The sequence below is a fragment of the Pseudorca crassidens genome, chromosome 2 (genome assembly GCF_039906515.1).
Source record: "Pseudorca crassidens isolate mPseCra1 chromosome 2, mPseCra1.hap1, whole genome shotgun sequence".
Taxonomy (NCBI): Eukaryota; Metazoa; Chordata; class Mammalia; order Artiodactyla; family Delphinidae; genus Pseudorca; species Pseudorca crassidens.
The window spans coordinates 102728498-102750866 of record NC_090297.1 but is presented as its reverse complement, the minus strand read 5'-3'; the positions used below and the strand labels follow the sequence as shown (position 1 = coordinate 102750866).

The 22369-nt window shown below is 44.9% G+C and overlaps 1 protein-coding gene across 1 annotated transcript in view; it reads right to left on the bottom strand.

Annotated features, from left to right (window-relative positions):
* Positions 1 to 22369, bottom strand: part of PTGFRN (prostaglandin F2 receptor inhibitor) — an 83925-nt gene that overhangs the window by 24228 nt on the left and 37328 nt on the right. The window contains exons 4-6 of the mRNA XM_067727410.1: positions 21225 to 21605; positions 10650 to 11075; positions 7291 to 7710 (exon numbers count right to left, since the gene is read on the bottom strand). Of these exons, the coding sequence (XP_067583511.1) occupies positions 7291 to 7710; positions 10650 to 11075; positions 21225 to 21605 (1227 nt within the window). The remainder of the gene's footprint in view (positions 1 to 7290; positions 7711 to 10649; positions 11076 to 21224; positions 21606 to 22369) is intronic.

The following is a 22369-nucleotide window of genomic DNA, read 5'->3' as shown; positions in this document are numbered from 1 at the left end:
TGTTCACACAAAAACTTGTACACAAACGTTCACAGCAGCAGTATTCATAATAGTCAAGAATTGCAAACACTCAAATGCCCATTAGCTGATGAATGGATAAATAAAATGTGGTATATCCACACAATGGAATATTATTCAGTCATAAAAATGATGTGCTAATGAGAATTTATTTTGCGTTAAATGCTACAGTACAGAAAGAAGGGGATATGTGGTTTTTTGGTGTTTGATTTTCTTAAAAAACAGTAAGTAGTATTTGCAGTTGTGAGTTACATAGGTTTATGTGGAGAGAGCACAGTTTGCTATAGCGACCAAAAAAAAAAAAAAAAAAAAATTGTCTTGCCAACACGTCCCAAGCACTTTGGGATTCCTAAACTTATTTTCTGATATAGAAAATATGATATTTACTGGCATTTTTTTGCACTTCTCAAGACAAAAATGGCATTAAGTGAAAGTTACATGTAAATTTGATTCACAGGTACTTAAAAACTTAAAAGCTGCAACTGAAAGAAAAGGTCCCCAATATTCAAATAATTATATTTTCTTTTTCTGACTACATTATGGAGTTTATACCTCATTTATTTCATATATGTTTTCTTTAAAGCACTGTTCCTTTTGACATTAAAGTTTTCATTGTACTACATTTTTCATGTAACACAAAATCCAGGACTTCATTTTACAGTGCTTTTTCCCTCACACTGCTGCTTAAAAAAGCAGCTAGCACTGTGAATTTATAACATGTCAAAGATGACACAGAAACTACATTTATTTTTGTTCTTTTTAAAACGCTGTGAGCAACATTTATCAAGATATTGTGTTAAAGTACTGGCATTCTCTAGGTACTAAACAAAAGGCTGCAACTCTCTAACATTGAAGTATATATATGTATACATATGCATATATATATAGCAACAAAAAATTAAAAATAAATTTAAAAAAAAGAATGAAGTACTGATACATGTTGCAACATGGATAACTCTTGAAAACATCATGCTAAAGTGAAAAACGAGGGGATGCAGCAAAAGCAGTTCTAAGAGGGAAGTTTACAGCAATACAATCCTACCTCAAGAAACAAGAAACATCTCAAATAAACAATCTAACCTTACACCTGAAGCAATTAGAGAAAGAAGAACAAAAAAACCCCGGGCTTCCCTGGTGGCGCAGTGGTTGAGAGTCCACCTGCCGATGCAGGGGACACGGGTTTGTGCCCCGGTCCGGGAAGATCCCACATACCGCGGAGCGGCTGGGCGCATGAGCCATGGCTGCTGAGTCTGCGCGTCTGGAGCCTGTGCTCCACAACGGGAGAGGCCACAACAGTGAGAGACCCGCATACCGCAAAAAAAAAAAATAATAAAACCCAAAGTTAGCAGAAGGAAAGAAATCATAAAGATCAAATCAGAAATAAATGAAAAAGAAATGAAGGAAACAATAGCAAAGATCAATAAAACTAAAAGCTGGTTCTTTGAGAAGATAAAATTGATAAACCATTAGTCAGACTTATCAAGAAAAAAGGGAGAAAACTCAAATCAATAGAATTAGAAATGAAAAAGGAGAACAACTGACACTGCAGAAATACAAAGGATCATGAGAGATTACTACAAACAACTATATGCCAATAAAATGGACAACCTGGAAGAAAGGGAGAAATTCTTAGAAAAACACAACCTTCCGAGACTGAACCAGGAAGAAATAGAAAATATAAACAGACAAATCACAAGCACTGAAGTTGAAACTGTGATTAAAAATCTTCCAACAAGGGCTTCCCTGGTGGCACAGTGGTTGAGAGTCCGCCTGCCGGTGCAGGGGACACGGGTTCATGCCCTGGTCCAGGAAGATCCCACATGCCGCGGAGTGGCTGGGCCGGTGAGCCATGGCCACTGAGCCTGCGCATCTGGAGCCTGTACTCCGCAACGGGAGAGGCCCGTGTACCACAAAAAAAAAAAAAAATCTTCCAACAAACAAAAGCCCAGGACCAGATGGCTTCACAGGTGAATTCTATCAAACATTTAGAGAAGAGCTAACATCTATCCTTCTCAAACTCTTCCAAAATATAGCAGAGGGAAGAACACTCCCAAACTCATTCTACGAGACCACCATCACCCTGATACCAAAACCAGACAAAGACATCACAAAGAAAGAAAACTACAGGCCAATATCACTGATGAACATAGATGCAAAAATCCTCAACAAAATACTAGCAAACAGAATCCAACAGCACATTAAAAGGATCATACACCATGATCAAGTGAGGTTTATCCCAGGAATGCAAGGTTTCTTCAATATACGCAAATCAATGTGATACAGCATATTAACAAACTGAAGGAGAAAAACCATATGGTCATCTCAATAGATGCAGAGAAAGCTTTCAACAAAATTCAACACCCATTTATGATAAAAACCCTCCACTAAGTTGGCACAGAGGGAACTTACCTCAACATAATAAGGGCCATATATGAGAAACCCACTCTCAATGGTGAAAAACTGAAACCATTTCCTCAAAGATCAGGAAGAAGACAAGGTTGTCCAGTCTCACCAATATTTGAAATTTTTCTTGTTTCTTGATGTAGGCTTGTATTGTTATAAACTTCTCTCTTAGAACCGCTTTTGCTGCATCGCATAGGTTTTGGATCGTTGTGTTTTCATTGTCATTTGTCTCTAGGTATTTTTTGATTTCCTCTTTGATTTCGTCAGTGATCTCTTGCTTATTTAGTAATGCACTGTTTAGCTTCCATGTGTTTGTATTTTTTACGTTTTTTTCCCTGTAACTGATTTCTAATCTCATAGCGTTGTGGTCTGAAAAGATGCTTGATATGATTTCAATTTTCTTAAATTTACTGAGGCTTGATTTGTGACCTAAGATGTGATCTATCCTGGAGAATGTTCCGTGTGCACTTGAGAACAAAATATAATCTGCTGTTTTTGGATGGAATGTCCTATAAATATCAATTAAATCTATCTGGTCTATTGTGTCATTTAAAGCTTCTGTTTCCTTATTTATTTTCATTTTGGATGATCTGTCCATTGGTGTAAGTGAGGTGTTAAAGTCCCCCAGTATTATTGTGTTACTGTTGATTTCCTCTTTTACAGCTGTTAGCAGTTGCCTTGCGTATTGAGATACTCCTATGTTCAGAGCGTATATATTTATGATGTTATATCTTCCTCTTGGATTGATCCCTTGATCATTATGTAGTATCCTTCCTTATCTCTTGTAACATTCTTTATTTTAAAGTCTATTTTATCTGATATGAGTATAGCTACTCCAGCTTTCTTTTGATTTACATTTGCATGAAATATCTTTTTCCATCCCCTCACTTTCAGCCTGAATGTGTACCTAGGTCTGAAGTGGGTCTCTTGTAGACAGCATATATATAAGTCTTGTTTCTGTATCCATTCAGCGAGCCTCTGTCTTTTGGTTGGAGCATTTAACTGTTCATATTTAAGGTAATTATTGATATGTATGTTCCTATTACCATTTTCTTAATTGTTATGGGTTTGTTTTTGTAGGTCTTTTTCTTCTCTTGTGTTTCCCACTTAGAGAAGTTCCTTTAGCATTTGTTGTAGAGCTGGTTTGGTGGTGCTGAATTCTCTTAGCTTTTGCTTGTCTGTAAAGCTTTTGATTTCTCCATCGAATCTGAATGAGATCCTTGCCGCCTAGAGTAACCTTGGTTGTAGGTTCTTGCCTTTCATCACTTTAAATATATCATGCCACTCCCTTCTGGCTTGTAGAGTTTCTGCTGAGAAATCAGCTGTTAACCTTATGGGAGTTCCCTTGTATGTTATTTGTCATTTTTCCCTTGCTGCTTTCAATAGTTTTTCTTTGTCTTTAATTTTTATCAATTTGATTACCATGTGTCTTGGCCTGTTTCTCCTTGGGTTTATCCTGTATGGGACTCTCTGTGCTCCCTGGACTTGGGTGGCTATTTCCTTTCCCATGTTAGAGAAGTTTTTGACTATAATCTCTTCAAATATTTTCTCAGTCCTTTCTCTCTTTCTTCTCCTTCTAAGACCCCTATAATGCGAATGTTGTTGTGTTTAATGTTGTCCCAGAGGTCTCTTAGGCTGTCTTCATTTCTTTCCATTCTTTTTTCTTTATTCTGTTCCACAGCAGTGAATTCTACCATTCTGTCTTCCAGGTCACTTATCCGTTCTTCTGCCTCAGTGATTCTGCTATTGATTCCTTCTAGTGTAGTTTTCATTTCAGTTTTTGTATTGTTCATCTCTGTTTGTTTGCTCTTTAATTCTTCTAGGTCTTTGTTAAACATTTCTTGCACCTTCTTGATCTTGGCCTCCATTCTTTTTCCGAGGTCCTGCATCATCTTCACTATCATTATTCTGAATTCTTTTTCTCCACTTCATTTAGTTGTTTTTCTGGGGTTTTATCTTGTTCCTTCATCTGGTACATAGCCCTCTGCCTTTTCATCTTGTCTATCTTTCTGTGAATGTGGTTTTTGTTCCACAGGCTGCAGGATTGTAGTTCTTCTTGCTTCTGCTGTCTGCCCTCTGGTGGATGAGGCTATCTCCACTCTCACCACTATTATTCAGCATAGTTTTGGAAGTTTTACCCACAGCAATCAGAGAAGAAAAAGAAATAAAAGGAATCCAAATTGGAAAAGAAGAAATAAAGCTGTCACTGTTTGCAGATGACATGATACTATACATAGAGAATCCTAAAGATGCTACAAGAAAACTACTAGAGCTAATCAATGAATTTGGTAACGTAGCAGGATACAAAATTAATGCACAGAAATCTCTTGCATTCCTATACATTAATGATGAAAAATCTGGAAGAGAGATTAAGGAAACACTCCCATTTACCACTGCAACAAAAAGAATAAAACACCTAGGAATAAACTTACCTAAGGAGACAAAAGACCTATATACAGAAAACTATAAGACACTGATGAAAGAAATTAAAGATGATACAAACACATGGAGAGATACACCATGTTCTTGGATTGGAAGAATCAACATTGTGAAAATGACTATACTACCCAAAGCAATCTACAGATTCAATGCAATCCCTATTAAACTACCAATGGCATTTTTCACAGAACTAGAACAAAAAATTTCACAATTTGTATAGAAACACAAAAGACCCCGAATAGCCACAGCAATGTTGAGAAAGAAAAACGGAGCTGGAGTAATCAGGCTCCTAAACTCCAGACTATACGACAAAGCTACAGTAATCAAGACAATATGGTACTGGCACAAAACCAGAAATATAGATCAACGGAACAGGATAGAAAGCCCAGAGATAAACCCACGCACATATGGTCACCTTATTTCTTTTTACTTATTATTTTTTTTTGCGGTACATGGGCCTCTCACTGTTGCGGCCTCTCCCGTTGCGGAGCACAGGCTCCCGATGCGCAGGCTCAGCGGCCATGGCTCACGGGCCCAGCTGCTCCGCGGCATGTGGGATCTTCCCGGACCGGGGCACGAACCCGTGTCCCCTGCATCGGCAGGCGGACTCTCAACCACTGCGCCACCAGGGAAGCCCTGGTCACCTTATTTTTGATAAAGCAGGCAAGAATATACAATGGAGAAAAGACAGCCTCTTCAATAAGTGGTGCTGGGAAAACTGGACAGCCACATATTAAAGAATGAAATTAGAACACTCCCTAACACCATACACAAAAATAAACTCAAAATGGATTAAAGACCTAAATGTAAGGCCAGAAACTATCAAACTCTTAGAGGAAAACATAGGCAGAACACTCTGACATAAATCACAGCAAGATCCTTTTTGACCCACCTCCTAGAGAAGTGGAAATAAAAACCAAAAGAAACAAATGGGACCTAATGAAACTTAAAAGCTTTTGCACAGCAAAGGAAAACATAAACAAGATGAAAAGACAATCCTCAGAATGGGAGAAAATATTTGCAAAGGAAGCAACTGACAGAGAATTAATCTCCAAAATGTACAAGCAGCTCATGCAGCTCAACATCTAACCCAATACAAAAATGGGCAGAAGACCTAAATAGACATTTCTCCAAAGAAGATATACAGATTGCCAACAAACACGTGAAAGAATGCTCAACATCACTAATCATTAGAGAAATGCAAATCAAAACTACAATGAGGTATCACCTCACACCGGTCAGTGTGGCCAACATCAAAACATCTACAAACGATAAATGCTGGAGAGGGTGTGGAGAAAAGGGAACCCTCCTGCACTGTTGGTGGGAATGTAAATTGGTACAGTCACTATGGAGAACACTGGAGGTTCCTTAAAAAACTAAAAATAGAACTACCATACGACCCAGCAATCCCACTGCTGGGCATATACCCTGAGAAAACCATAATTCAGAAAGAGTCATGTACCACAATATTCATTGCAGCTCTATTTACAATAGCCAGGACATGGAAGCAACCTAAGTGTCCATCGACAGACGAATGGCTAACGACAACGTGGCACATATATACAATGGAATATTACTCAGCCATAAAAAGAAATGAAACTGAGTTATTTGTAGTGAGGTGGATGGACCTAGAGACTGTCATACAGAGTGAAGTAAGTCAGAAAGAGAAAAAGCAATACCATATGCTAACACATACATATGGAATCTAAAAAAAAGAACCTAGGGGCAGGTCAGGAATAAAGACGGAGACATAGAGAATGGACTCTAGGACACGGGGAGGGGGAAGGGTGAGTTGGGATGAAGTGAGAGAGTGGCATGGACATATATACACTACCAAATGTAAAATAGATAGCTAGTGGGAAGCAGTCACATAGCACAGGGAGATCAGCTAGGTGCTTTGTGACCACCTAGAGGGGTGGATAGGGAGTGTGGAAGGGAGACGCAAGAGGGAGGAGATATGGGGATATATGTATATGTATAGCTGATTCACTTTGTTGTAAAGCAGAAACTAACACATCATTGTAAAGCAATTATACTCCAATAAAGATGTTAAAAAAATAAAGTGAGAAAAGCCAGACACAAAGCTTACATATTACATTCCATTTACGTGAAATGTCCAGAATACGCAAGTTTCTAGAGACAGAAAGGAGATTAGTGGTTGTCAGGGGGTAGGAGGTTGGGGAGCTAAAGGGTGTCAGCTAAGGGTGCAGGTTTCTATTGGTTGTAATGAAAATGTTCTACAAGTAACTGTGGTGATGGTTGCACAACTGTGAATATACTGAAAACCACTGAACTATGTATTTAAATGGATAAATTGTATGGCATGTGAATTATATTTCAGTAAAATTGTTTAAAAACATGAAGCCATTGGATCAAAACCCTAGGGCCCCTTCCAGCTCAATCTAGGATTCAACAGGGTTCCCTGCTCACCTGAGGTTTGGAAGTCTATCTCAATAGGATTGGAGAGACTGGTTGCTGCTTCTCGCCACAGGCTGCCCCTAACAGGAGACCAGGCTGTCACCATGCAGCGGTATAGCCCTGCATCCGAGACCTGAGTCTGGTACATTCGATAGCGAAATTCATCTTCCTGCACTTTCTCTAACACAACGCCGTCCACCCGCGATGCATCTGTCCAGTTCTCCAGCTTCACCACAGAATCCTGGTCCAGGGAGATGATGTACTTGGTTTCGTTAGGACTGGAGAGGTCCCCAACAGGCTTCTCAGCCATGATGAGAACCGAGTAGCGTGGCGATTTAATATTTTTGGAAGACACTTTGCAAGTCATCTCAAATGTATTTCCGGCAGCAAAGAAAGGCTTGGGCTGCCTTGCCTTCACCACAAGCACGGAATCTGCAATGAAGTACCAGAAAGACATGATTTCTAACAGGATTAGGTAAATGGATATGCATCTGAAAGCACAATGTCAGGGAAATAGGAATTTATTTGCAAATTGCCGCACAGTAGCGTTTAAGAAAATCTGGAAACTCAGAAAAGTAATCACGTGTGTCAGTAAGCAGGCTGAAATCCCCCACGCTGGAAGAGGCAGAGCAGTCTGATTCGATTTAATGGGTGTGAGGGAAGAGGGGATGGATGGGTGAGAATTTGTTTTTATGGATTTTCAAGTCCTTGAGAAGTTTCACCCAGAGAGAGGATTTGGGAAGCTGCTGGTGCCCCCAAGGGTGTGAGGGAAAACTCGCTTCCAGTCAACTGGGGAAGACAGGGCTCTGGGCAATGCCATTTGCCTCTCCCCTCTGAGGCTCCACTGGGTGCAGGGAAAGTACACTTAGCCTAACCAGCCTGCTTGGAAGAGCAGAGCAAGGGAGCAATGGGTTCTCTCTGTTTCATCATATGATGGTAACATTATAAAACAGATTATTACTAAAGTGACTGGAGCTTACACTTGTAGATCCAGTCATTTCCACAGAGATGCTATATTAACATTTTGAACCAGTGTCCAGGGCTACTAACTTAAAGTGTGTGACTCCCTGCCTCTCCGTCAGAAAAAAAATAATCCCTAAGCATATACACATTAGAATTCATCTGTATTATAATAGCTCAGTGTCAGGCACTTGGAAGGTACTTAAATATTTGTTGAACGGATGGATAAATGAATTAAACACAACTCTTTTATCCTTTAATGAGATAATTCTATAACCCATCTGGTACCAAACAAAATTTTTATGTTGGGGTTATTTTGGGAATAGTTGTTCCAAACCTATCAGGAGGACATGTATGTTACGGGGTCTCTCCAGAACCACTGATTCCTGAGGTTCCACTGAGCCATTCACATTCTTTCTTGGAGTTTAAATTTGTGAGATTAGAAGAGATCACTAAAGGTTAAACAAAAAGAAAAGTCCAAGGACTATGCCCTCAGGTATCTAATGTCCGAGGATCAGGAAAATGAACAGAAATCAGCAAAGGAGGCTGAGAAGAAGACTTACGAGGTTGGAGAAAAGCCCAGAGGGTAGTATCCCACAAGCCAAGGAAAAGCCGAAGTACTTCCAAGAAGAGGGAATGATCAACTGTGTTAAGTCCTGCTAAGTCAAGTAAGATGACTAACAACTGGACTTTGCAATATGTCAATCACTAGTCATCTTAACAGCTGGGGCAAAAGCCAGATTAGAGCAGAACAGAGAACAGGAAGAGAGAAAATAGAGACACTGAGGACAAACGAATCAATCCTTTGCCTATCAAAGGAAAGGAACAGAAATGAGTGGGCAAGGGGTATGGGGAACAGACAGATGGAGGGGGAAGCAAGACCAAGATTAGTTTAGCTTTAATTAAAAAAAAAAAAAAAACTCACAACAAGAGATCTAAAATAGGCCAGTGGGAAACAGTGGGAGTGATGTAGAAAGATAGGTGTGTTTACAGGATAGGTTGTTTGGAACTGAGAGGATGGAGAGCTCTCAGTCATCAGAAGTGAGATGTCTAGTGCAGGGTGTGAGCTTGGGAGTGAATAACCAAATAGGACAGAGGTCATAATGACTAGAAAGGAGGACAGGGGCCTGAGAATGAAAGGTTTCTCAACCTTACATGCACCTGGGAACCACCTTGGGAGCATCTGACAATTCCAATGCCCAGATTACACAGAACCTCAGGCCAATTAAGACAGAACCTCTTGTGGGACTCAAGCATCAGTATGTTTTTAAAGCTCCTCAGGTGATTCCAATGTGCAGCCAATGTGCCCCAGCGCCCATACAGATAGTGAAACTAGCAAGACAGCAGGAAAAGCAGAGAGCGGCTGCGAGACAAAACTGAGCATCTTCAAAGAATGCGTGAGGAGGACCCAGGAGTTGACAGGTGACGGCAATGAGAGGAGGTGGAATGATCTGATGACAGGAGATGTGAAGTTGGATGTTTTTAGGGAGGAGGGAAAAGAGCCTGGAGGCTGCAGTGAGGGACGAGGAGGGCACCTGACTCATCTAGGCCCGGTTACACTGTGGGAAGAAAACACCACCACTCGGGAAGGCTCCAGGGGAAATGGTGTCCGTGGGGAGAGCGAGGTGGGTCATGTTTACTGTGAGGAAGAGAAAGGACTATTCAGAGATGAGGTCAGGAAGCAGGAGATTTTGCCAAGCTCTAGAGGGCCCTGTTTGGGGTTTGGGGATCTCAGAGGCGTGGCAATGAGGCGACAGAAGCCATGTGGTGGGCTGTACAGTGCTTCACATCCGGGGCACGAAGGAGGACCCGGGAGGCCTGGCCTTCCTGCAGTGACGGACTAGACCAGGTATAAAAGACTTGACAAGTCTGACATCCCAAGGCACACAGGGCTCTGAGCATTGGGGAGGATACACATCAAAGAAACTGTTTCCCTTAAGTTCTTGTCAGCTCTCCCCAGGAACACTCTCTCTGAATGGGTGACTGACCTCTCCGGGGCAGGTGCAGTGGCCCGGGGCTGCCCGCTCATTCTGGGGCATCTGAAATGTGCCTGCAACCAGCGGGAACTCACGGACCTGGATACACTCTCAGAGGCGTGTGCAAAGTTTGGCTTCAGATCACCCAGTGGGGCCATAGGTCGATGGCGTACACCAGGCACCCTGTGAGCTCCTACAAGATGATCTCCTACCACGACCAAGCCCCAGCCCTCTTGTTAGACTTACCCTTCTCAACGTCGTCATCGTAAAGGGGTTCGTGCTGAGGATAAGAGGCACAGTCACTGGAGTGTGAATTTCTTGGATCCCTAGTGTGCATGGAAACCTGCAGAGTGACTGTGCATCTGAAAATGCACAGTGGGATGACTTAAGCCAAAACAAAACAAAAATGTTCATGAACAAGAAGGAAGTGCCTACCTTCTGATGCCCAAAATATGCTGACAGGTTTGGAGAAGACGTCCTTGCTCTTCACCCAGCTGTTGTTACGCTGTTTGGTCCAGGCAGACACAACACAGTAGTAACTGCCCCTGTCCTCCTCTGTAGTCCTTTGGATTCGGAAATTGAACGTGTCTGTACGCTCCTTAGAAAAAATGAAGTCTCCGTCCTGGGCCCGTTGCTTGCTCCTCTCTCCATACTTCAGCGTCCAGTCCCCGTTCATGACTGCAAGGAGCTCGCTGGCCACCACGTCATCGCTGCGCCGGTTCACCCTGTGGTACCAGGACACCGTGAAACGGACACTCGCCTCGGTGCTCTCCACATCCACTATCCGGCATTCCAGCTCGGTGAGGTCGTCTGAGAACTCAGGGACCTTAGAAGCATTCAGGTACACCTGATAGTCTGGTTCTGAAAGAGAGAGAAGGGCCAGGATTTAAAAAAAAATCAAATCAGACAGAGCAATTTACCAAGAATTAGCAAAAGGAACAAGATAAGCACTATTGTTGTCCTGACAATTAAATGCCCATTCTATTCGCTACGGTGATAGAAATGGAAGTCTTCATGTTGTATGGGAAGGATCCTCTGAGAGTCTGTTACTGCAAAACCTTGCACAACTGCAAAACCTTGCAAAACCCACTGTCCCCCCTCAAGAAAACCTCCCAAGGCCAGAAGCCAAATGTCCCCACTCAGAGTCTTGATCTTTCCAGAGGGTGAGGCCAGCTGTTAGTTTCCCCAGGAAGTTGGAGTCTTCTGAGAAGAACCTCTTAAGAAGTTTGGTGTCCATGCTCTACCAAGACGTTCTCTGGCATGCCAAGCAGTGCCCACAGACCTCCAAAGCCCCCACTGGCACAGCACTGGAAAACCCAACCTCAGAGTACATTCTAGCTCTTGCGGCCAGTCAACCCACCGTGTTGCGGGTTCCTGCCATCCTTGGCTTTGACCCAAAGGCAAGGCCCTCAGGTCATCATTCCTCCTGTGGACGGCCATCCTCCAACTCCCCAAACGGTATTTTTTTCACTGACACACGTTAACTCTCCTATTCAATTCTGCCAACCTTGAAGGCAGCTCACTGTGATCCTGGCTCTAGTAAAGCCCGCTCACTATGACCATCCTGCTTCCTGCCAGGCGTAAATTCTGATGAGGGAGGGAGGGAAGCCAGCGAGTGCTCTCCTAGTGTCCCCACTGCCACTGTCTCAGTCCTGTTATTTTTCACTCGTATAGAACCCCTCCTCCTGTGAAGTTCACTGTTTGCATTTAATCCATTTCTACAACTCCACATTTCAAAGCCTCCCAGGAACTGGTATGAGGACCCCCTTCACTGCTTCCTTTCTTCTACCAATACCTCCTCTGCATGTCACATCTAATTATCTGAAGTTCTCCAGTCACTGCAGTCTTGCACCACCGGGTGACCTGTTAGCGGTGGCCTCTCCTCTTGACTGCCCTGCAAACTTGCTCTCATTCTTCAGTGTCACCTCCTCTGCGCTCCCTTCCTGGACACCCTTTCTCTGTGTTCCCATAAACCGTGTAGGTACTGTTGTAAAGCAGTTACTACTCCTTGCTTGAAGGTCTTGTCCCTAAGGTTCAAACATACAGCCGTGTATAGAGTAGTCACTCAATAAATGTTTGCTGCCTGGATACTAAGACTTCTGGAAAAAAGCTACATTTTTCTCCTGTAGCGCTTTGCCTGCTAGGAGACAAATGATTCTACCTAAACAGAATTTTCCATTTGCCAACACTGTATTCACATCACCTCCATCAAACAGTTTAGTTTTATTTAATGTTGCTTTTATTTATGACTCATATAAATTATAAACTGCTGAGGTCAAGGAACTGTTGTTTTGTGATTTATACTTCTAACAAAGTGTATAACATCATGACTTCCCCAAGAATGACTCAGTGGCCAGGAAATGGAAAGAACTCAAACTCCTAATTCCCTTAAACGTCATCTTCACAAGCATTTAATTGCAAGTGAGCCTGGACCCTGTTCCATAAAAAGCTGAACCAGGGCTTCCCTGGTGGCGCAGTGGTTGAGAGTCCGCCTGCCGATGCAGGGGACACGGGTTCGTGCCCCGGTCCGGGAAGATCCCACATGCCGCGGAGCGGCTGGGCCCGTGAGCCATGGCCGCTGAGCCTGCGCGTCCGGAGCCTGTGCTCCGCAACGGGAGAGGCCACAGCAGTGAGAGGCCCGCGTACTGCAAAAAAAAAAAAAAAAAAAAAAAGTTGAAGCAGCGCAGCTCTGCCTTCTGATGGGAGAATGTCCTCAGTGATGTGGACATTACAGAGAAATATGCTAGAATGTCATCTGCCACCTCGTTTCACAGGTGAAGGTGCCAAAGATATACAGCTTGGGGGTTTCCTGGCCCTGGGCAGCGTGCTAACACACACGCTGCCTCTCCAGTGACTGCTGACTGTGGAACAAACACTGAAATGTATTTACACCATCACACGCATAAGACGAGGTATTCCCAACTTAGCCCGCATCCAGGGTTTCAGACCCTTTCCTCATGTGGGACTTCAGCACAGCAACTAGAGTGAGGACAAGGACAACCAAGTTCATGTAATGTGGAAAGGACAGACTTGAACTGGTTGTGCGCACAGCAAGACTGCCCTCCTCAGTCCTGTCAGGACCAAACGGGAACACCAGATCATCAAGAGTCCAGCAGCTCGCTCCATTCCGAGCACAACGCGAAGACCCTTCGCATGTGTCACCACATTAACCTGAACAACAAACTGTGAAGCAGGAAAGATCAGTGGTGAGGAGCCAGGGGTCTGGAAGTCAGACTGTATTTGAATCCTGGCTCTGCCTTCACTTGCTGTGTGACCTTGGGCAGATTACTTAACCTCTCTGGTGCCTCATCTGTAAAAATGGGGAGAATAACAGTAACCACCTCATAATGTTATCATGAGGATTAACAGTTAAAATAATACACGTGAAAGTGCTTAGACTGGTGCCTGGTCCGTGTATGTGTGGCAGGGGTGTGCGAGGTGTACTGGCAGAGGTGTGTGCGGAGTGAAGTGAATTGGGTTGTGAATGTGTTATTCTTGAGATGCAATGGAGACACCAAGTCAAGATGCTAAGGACACAGCTCTGTGCCAGTGTTTGAACCTGGAGTCTAAGAAACAGCTGGGGCCAAAGCAGTGGAATGGACACACACACACACACACACACACACACACACACACACAGCTGAAACCTCACTCCAAACACACACAGCTGGCTCCTCCTCCTAACTTTCCAACTGCTACTCCTGGTACCACAGCCCACCGTTCACTCTCCCAGTCCCCCCTCTTGAAAGGTGTACCATATCCCACTCTCTTCAGATGGTGCATAAGTCTCACCATTCTCCCTCCTCAGCGTCTCTTCCACTTCTCACGTTCCAGGCCTCACACACAGTAGGTGCTCTATAAATATCTGTGCATAGAAGTGAAAACCTCACGACCACCATTCCGGTCCTGGCCCTCTGCCACCAGCCGACACTATTATAATAACCTTCCGACCTGCCTCTAGGCTCACACCACCACCAGGTCATCTGTTCAAGAAGCCTCCCAGTAGGTGGCTTTTCTCTCACCTACTGAGTGAAGAACACACGCCCCAGCCTGGCACTCAAAGCCCTGCAGAGTGTGAGTCTAAGCCCTCTGTCCAGCTCCACCGCCCACTGCCCTCTTGTACACGCTCCAGACTCGGTGCCGGTGGCGCCTGTTACCACTCCCTCATCACCTCCTCTGCTTCCTCCCGCCTGTTGCCTCTGCCTCAGCGCCCGGGACACCTGCTCAGTAAGGAGCTGAGTAAATGACTGAGCCGATTCCCCCATTCTACTCCCTCCTCTCCCCCTTGATGGATCTGTTTAAATCTATGTATCCAAATGTGGAGAAAGGCGAGTACAGGGGTTGCAGTGCATGTGCATCTAGTTACAGGAATGCCAGCTCGGCAGAAGAGCAAAATCTCTTCATTGACTGGTTTGTCTCCTTGTTCTCTGTTCAAACTAAATCTTAGGCCCGCAAAAGGAGGATCCTAATGCAAAAACAAACACGTGGATTCTTGTGGACTTACAAGGCATAAGTTCCAGGGATTTAAAGGATGTGCAAAGGTCATCTGAACGATTCCCCCAGCCTTGGGGGTCGCCTTCGGACTTACACTCCTAGAAAAGATATGACTCCACTACGTCAGAATGGTAGGCGTGTGAGTGGGTGCCTATTTCTTTTATGTTTTGGTGCATGTATGGAAATCTTCCTTTATTGTTGTTTCACAATTTTAAAACTTGTTGCCAGAGATTGGGCGTACTCCTCAAGGTCCGTCGTGCACAGACCTCTTCAGGTAGCCTCTCCTACTGAACAGGAAGCCTCCTGTGAACTCACCAGCCTGTCCCAACTCTACTTCTTATTTAGCAAACATTCAGAGACCCTACCACCCGCCAGATTCCCTGCTCTCTGAGGACTTTACTTGAACATTGCCTTGAACTTCAGTTACAGGTCTGTCTGCCTCATGGACCTTCTATAGGGCTCTTCTCAGGGTCTGGGACCCACTGTTTGATTCATCTGTGTGTGCTATGAATGCAGTGCCTTGTACACAAAAGACATTAACACACTTGCTGAACTGGACTAAATTTAATATTTTGCATAAAAATGCTCATTTTCAGCATAAGTGTTACACGACTGATTACTGCTATATTCTGCTTGATCTCATCAAGAAATCATCTAAGAATGTAATAGTGGTTATGTTTAAAAACTGCTTATCAGTTAAAGATGCATACTAAAGTATTTAATGGCAAAATGACATGATGTCTGGGATGTGTTTTACATTCTTCCAGAAGGAAAAGAAAAGAGGGGGCAGGGGAAAGAAAGAGAGAGAGAGAGTGTACGTACGTGTGTGTGTCTAGGGGAGGGAAGAGAGATGAAATAAGATTAGCAAAATACTGATAACTGTTGAAGCTGGTGGTTTGTTCTACTTCTGGGTAAATTTCTACTCCAAAAGTTTAACACAAACAAACAACCCGCCCACAGCGTAAGCCCTTTTACAGAATACTGAGGCCAGTCTAAGGCACGACATCACTAACCTTCCAGGAAACAAGGCTCTCTCCCTAAACTAGCTCCCAGGACAACCTGCTCATTTACACACCACCTCCTGCAGCTGCGGCCTCCCATACTGTAAGCCCCACCGAGAAAGACTTTGTTTTCTGATTATGGGTCATTAAACTCCTTTGTTATAACTTCCGAAACAATGAAAATGTTCCGAATCATTGGCTAATTTGTAAAAGCAGATATTTTGTGCCTAACACATGCAGGGACCTGAACCGGGGGATTTCACAGATTACCTCATTTATTCACTCTCACAACAATTCTGTAAGGAAGGTACAAGGATACTAATAACTGGCATTTATGGAGGGCTTCCTGTATGCCAGGGACCAGGCCATACACTTTCCTTGCATGCTGGTTTAATCTTCAGAACAACCTTATATGATAGATACTATTTTCACGTACTTTTCCTAAACCAAACCAAACCAAACCAAACCAAACCCGAAATCAAAGCCCAAAGGAGGTTAAGTTCAAAGACGAAGATCTTGCACAGCGCGTGGGGGGTGGGGGAGCAGAATCATAGGAGAGGCTTTGGCTCCGTGGCCTGGCTCCCACTAGGGCCGAATTGCACAACCTCATTACACACCCAGTTATTCATGCTTCTCAAAGCCAGCTCCATCCCAGAAGACAAGAGGGATGATAACAGCTGAGGCACTGATCCTGAACTGTGTACAACAGGGCCATGTTCTAATGCCCCCTTTGAAGTTTAGTTAACTTGGGGGAGCTAATTAGATGAACAGGCTGCAAGCACGAGTCAGAAGAAACAGGAGGAAGAGGGCCCTTTTTTCTGCCGATGCCAGTTTTATTACCCTGAACTGGGCAGGTACTTTAGATGCAGCTGGGCGAGTTGACCAATTGTCAAAGAGTTGCCACTATCATCACTGGTATACAACAATTAAATATTCTCTGGGGGGCTTCCCTGGTGGCGCAGTGGTTGAGAGTCCGCCTGCCCATGCAGGGGACGCGGGTTCGTGCCCCGGTCCGGGAGGATACCACATGCCGCGGAGCGGCTGGGCCCGTGAGCCATGGCCGCTGAGCCTGCGCGTCCGGAGCCTGTGCTCCGCAACGGGAGAGGCCACGACAGTGAGAGGCCCGCGTACCACAAAAAAAAAGAAAAAAAAATTCTGCAGATCTAAATCTTATCTTCTGTAGACGGCAAAGAACTCTCAAGTCTCTACCAAGTACTTAGCAGATTAACAGCTCCTTTTAAAGAAAAATAATTACCTTCCTCGCTGGCACAGGGCTGGAAGAGGGGACGGTCCGCAAGTGGGGAAGAATGCAAATCAGGTGCCTAAGCCCAAGTAGCACCGCTCGGCTCTGCCGGTTCCTGCTCCTGTATCTGAAGCCCGTGGAACCCTCTCCAATTAACACCACAGCAGTCTGGGACTTCGGGCAGAGAACTCAACCATGAACTGATTAGTATCCAACTCTTGCCAAGGGCTCATTTAAGACATCTGATAGCAGAGAGAGATGGCTTCACATGCAGATTAGCCAGCCATTCCTCCCGATTCTCTGTAGCTTTCGCCATATACTAAATTGGATCGACACAAAGCGACATTCGTCCTCCACAGTAACTCAGTCTCTTACAAAAACTCCTTCACACACTTAAGATTTATGCCTTCAGCTTTTATGGGGAGTGGATATAAGAAACATCCATCTGAACAATCACTTAGAGTGTTTGTAAAAGAACAGTTGAAAGCACTGTCCATTATGCTATCGAATGCCCCTTAAATAAAACAAGCGCATGATAAATTCAGTGCCAAGAAAAAGTTTGTCTCTCTTTTGTTTGTTTTCCATCATCAGAGGAGGGCTGTATAATCCCATCTCTTTTGCCTCAACTCTCCAAAACTTCAGAGGCAAATTCAGTGCTCAAAGGCAGTCACTAATCCACCCCAACCACCTTGCAATACCTATTCTTTGATTTTTTTTTTTTTACCCCTTTTGATCTTGATTTTATTTTTGTGCCTCCTGCTTTAAATTGGACTTCGTTTTGCAACCCAACTTAAATCTTTTTGCCTTCAAAAGTAGGGCATCCATCCTAAGTAAAGAGATTTTTTCTTACCCTCTAAAAAATTATAGTCCTCCCAGCTGCTACAAGTGCTCCTGGACTTGACAGACCCATTCACGTCATTGCCCTGATGTCTCTGGTTAACACGATGGAACGTGAGAAGACCCCAATCAGCTTCAATCCCTCATCTACTCAGTGCACCCAAGCAAATGAGGACAAGAACGACCCAGCTTTTAGGACTCTATGCTTTAGAGTTTCAGGAGTGAAGCTGATCCCCAAAGCCAAACCGTTTCCACATAGGATGACAATACTCGGGACAGACTCCCCTCAAGATGAAAATACTTGGGACAGACTTGACCTCGGGCCATAATTCTGTCCAAGCCATTCTAAACATTTCTTTGGAAGTAAAAGGAACAAGCATTAACCGCTGCATAGATTCTACTTTCCAAAGATGATGCAGTAACGTTTCCCATCTCACATGCCCTTTTTGAAATGTGACCTTGCTAGTCTCCCATTAAGAGATGGGGTCTCTTTCTCTACCCCCTTGAACTTGGACAGACTCTGTGATGGCTCTGACCAATAGAAGACAGCGGAGGTGCACTGTACCAGTGCCAGGGACAGCTTTCAACTAGCCAGGCACTTCTACTTCCTGCGTCCTGGCAGCCAGCCGCCACGTAAGAAGAATGACTGTCCTGAGAAGACGGCGCCATGAGAAACCCAAGCCACATGGACAGGGCCTGGATGAGACACCACATGGGGACAGAGAGAGATGCCCTGGAACGTGGTGACAAGTGCATGAGAAAGCCACCTGGAAGGGGATCCCCAGCCCTAGCTGTCCCAGCTGTCACCATGTGCATCAGAGATGAACCCCATTGAGTTCTTCCCTAATTCCTGACCCTCAAAATTGTGAGCAAAATGAAAATCAGTGGTTTTCAGGTGGGGATTGGGACAGTGCCTCACTCGCACTGTTTGCAGGGATCAAATATTTAATGCGTGCAAAGCCCTTGGCCTAGTCCCTGGCACGCAGTAAGTGTTGAGTACACAGTAGTTACTATGTTTAATATGTCAGGTAGCAAAATTGAGCATTTTGTGTAATACCTGCACAGGGAACTGGCTTTCTCAAGAGCTCTTCTGTGACGACATTCCACAGTCACGCAACGTAAGATGACCTATCTAAATAGACCACTTCCTGTCTTATTGCCACCTCTCAGTTAGCCTCAGCAGGCCCCAATTTACATGTGGCATGGTATCCACGTGCATACGCAGACACGTTGTAGATCTAGAGCGAATCACACAGTGTCAAGCCAGGCCTGACCACTGCTGAGCGGAGAATCCAATTGGGAGGTCCTGGAGAAAAAGCCTACTGCTGTACTCAGGCCCAACTCGCCTCCTGACAACTGTCCAGGGAGCTGTAATGGTATGAGGCACAGGCACAGGGAAGGAGGAGAGATTTAAGGGGAAGACAGGAGAAGAATACCACTTACACTCCTGACAGGTTTGCCCATGTGCAGTACCTCTGAATGTTCTGAGCTGAACTTATTGCTTTCTTTGCAATTCTTCTTCTCCTATGCACATATGTTAACATATCCATGTGTTGGCGCTGGTTTATCTACCCATCAGGCCAGTGTTTACTGAGTGCCCATTACGTGCAAAGAACTGGGAGAGATGCGGGGTCTGGGGCCTTAGATCAGCCAGGGAAAAGCACACTGACAGCTTTCGCAACAACCGTGTTGGATCCTCAGAATAATAACCAAACCTTTTCCCACAATTTAGTCTCTTTATTTCTTCCCACTCTCTGGAGAACACAGCCACCAACAAATCCCTTCCAGCTAAAAGAGCCCATTCCCTCCCCGAGTTCCCCTCCTGCTTCCTGACAGTCTCAGCATCTCTCCCCCGGGGTAGGCTGGGATCAGCGCCGTGAGGACTTCAAAGAGGCCGTCTAAGTCGGTGGGGGAGGGGTGCAGAACATCCGCGCTGGGATCTGACAGCACCGCACAAGGCACCGAGGACCAGGGCTGTGAGACACATTCAGCTCCGGGGCTGAAAACTCTTCTTCTGGTGCTGACAACATCTGTTTTATTTTGAAGGTTGCTAAGGAGAGTTCTAGCTGGGCTAACGTTGTTCCAGTTCAGTACTTCATGATGAGTTTCTCGCACGGGGTTCAGAAGGCAGGAATAAAAGCTCGCCAGATGAACCCGCTCCTTTCACTTTGCAGATATTAAAGAATCACTTTGCTACCAGGGATGACTAACACCCCGCCTGGTCTCGCTCAGAATTGGACGGACCCTCTGCTTACTCTCTTATGACTCGTCTTCTCCCTGCCCCCTCTGTCCCCACTTGCCAACTCCCCATCTTTGCCAAATAACAGCTTATTAGGAAGAAACAGACAGTGAATGTGCCACTAGCCCAGGAGAAGATTTCACTGCAGAGACAAGGAAGAGCTGAGAAATGAGTTGGGGCTCACGGCGGGAGGACGTTTAGCATTAGACAAAGGAGGAAATGATTTCCGAGCCTTTGAAGATCTGTTTTACCTCCTAATAGAGCAATGCCGAACGCCTTCATGCGGGCTCGGAACAGTCAGGAGACAGTAGAGAGACCAAGCTCAAAACAGGGAAGAGGCTAACCGGCAGGCCTGTCTCCATCTTTGCAGTAATGGACTTGGGAAGCGAAGCACTCCACACTCCACCCGGCCCCATCCTGCCTAAGTCCACTTGCGATTAATTACAAGATAGTAACAAAATTAGGAAAAGTCGGCCCTGGAGGGCAAGCATTCAGGAAAATAAGAGATGGGGAAGGTGAGCCTGGTAAAAAAAGAAGAGGATGTGACAATGACCTTCACATATATGACAAGTAACAATGACATGGGTGGCAAGGAGGGCAACAGTTGAGGGCCACTCTGCTCCTCCCTTAGGAATCAGACGTGGGGAGAGAGCCCTCCAAAAGAGCAGGGGAAGCAGGAAGCCCCCTGGATTTAACTGGTATCTGTAAAAAAAAAAATTCATTTGGGCCTTCCAGGGCATTCGGTGAAAAAAACGTGTTCCATTAACTAAAGGAATTCTTTTTCTTCCCTGGGCTTTAGAAAAGCCCCAGCTCCTGCCAGAGAGTACCTAGGAGTCTAGGCAAAGGAAAGGGAGAATGGCAGTGTTCTCCCTCCAACAGAGATCTATTTCAAAGAGCCATTCAGCAGGGCCCCCCACCCTGCAAATCTCGACAACAAAAGGAATATATATCCTCTCAGAGGAGGGTACTGAGACAACTGAGGCCACGTTATCTAAACATTTCCCTTGCCTGCCAGATTCTATTTCAGCCAGTTTGGCTTTCTCCCCCAGCTTGGGATCTATGCAGGAGAGAGTATGCTTGTCCTGATATCAAGAAGGCCCAAACAGTGCAGAACACGCAGCTCCCTTACTCCTCTCCGTATCCCAGAGGAGGGATTAAGCCAGAGAGGTGAAGAGCCAGCTCTCCGAACCACTCACCTAGCCAGGTCACAGCCACAGCACCTGGGGCCGACATGGCCTCTGCCACCTTGTGCCAGCTCCTGTTGTGCCCGGGTGTCCAGAGCGCCACGTGGCAGAAATAGTAGCCAGCGTTTTCTTTGCTGACATCTCGAACCAGTAAATGGTAGGAGCGCGCATCCACGTGACTCAAGGCCATGTGAGGAGAGCTGTGCACCAGGGAATCATGGTCCAGCCGAGCCAACACATGGGGGCCGGGCAAGGTGCTGTCAGGCGTCCTGCTGAAGTACCACGTCACCGCGGGTCGGACGTCGTCCGGTCGGTCCGTTGTAATGTTGCAGGTCAGGTCCAGCTCCTTTCCTTCAGCCACAGACACATTCCTGGCCACAGCGGCTCGAAGCACTGGAAAATTGAAAACAAGAATGTCTAGATAATCTCCGTCGTATTTGCTGCTTCCACCCCCGTCCCCTTAGATCATCTCTTTTTACCTTCTTATTTGCAACATTCAAGTTAGAAGGCTTTGTACAGTTTTGAGTGCTTGAGAAATGTACTGAATAAATGAATGAAACATACCATATTTCTTTTTCTTTCATTAAAACAATAACAAGCACTTATATATATATGCTTACTCTATGCCAGGCACTCTTCTGAGTGCTTTATAAATTTCATCTTCAAAACAACCCTACGAGGTAGTACAATTATCATCTCCATTTTACTGGTAAGGCAGTTGAAGCACAGAGAAGTTAACTAACGTGCCCAAGGTGCCACAGCTAATAGGTAACAGAGCTAAGATTCAAATCCCGGCTGTCTGCCTCTAGGGACGCTGCTCTTAAGTGTTACACTATTATCACGTACACTATCATTTTGAAAACAAGTCTGCTGAACATTACAAGGCTAAAATTATACTTTCTCCATATGCACGACAGGCCTTGGGTGACTTTCAGAGAAAAGACAGCTCAGCTCTGGCCGGTACATATTATCAGTTGGGGGCCAGGAGCTGGAGGGTAGGAAGTGAGGGTGAAACCATCTTCTGGGTAAAAGGGGGGCAGGGAGGATCCTAAACAGAAGGACTGGGAAAGTGAAACCAGACAATATGCCTGACGAGTCAAGTCTTCCAAAGGCTATGCACTTAGAGCATCGTTTATTCTGGTCCACACACCCGCCTT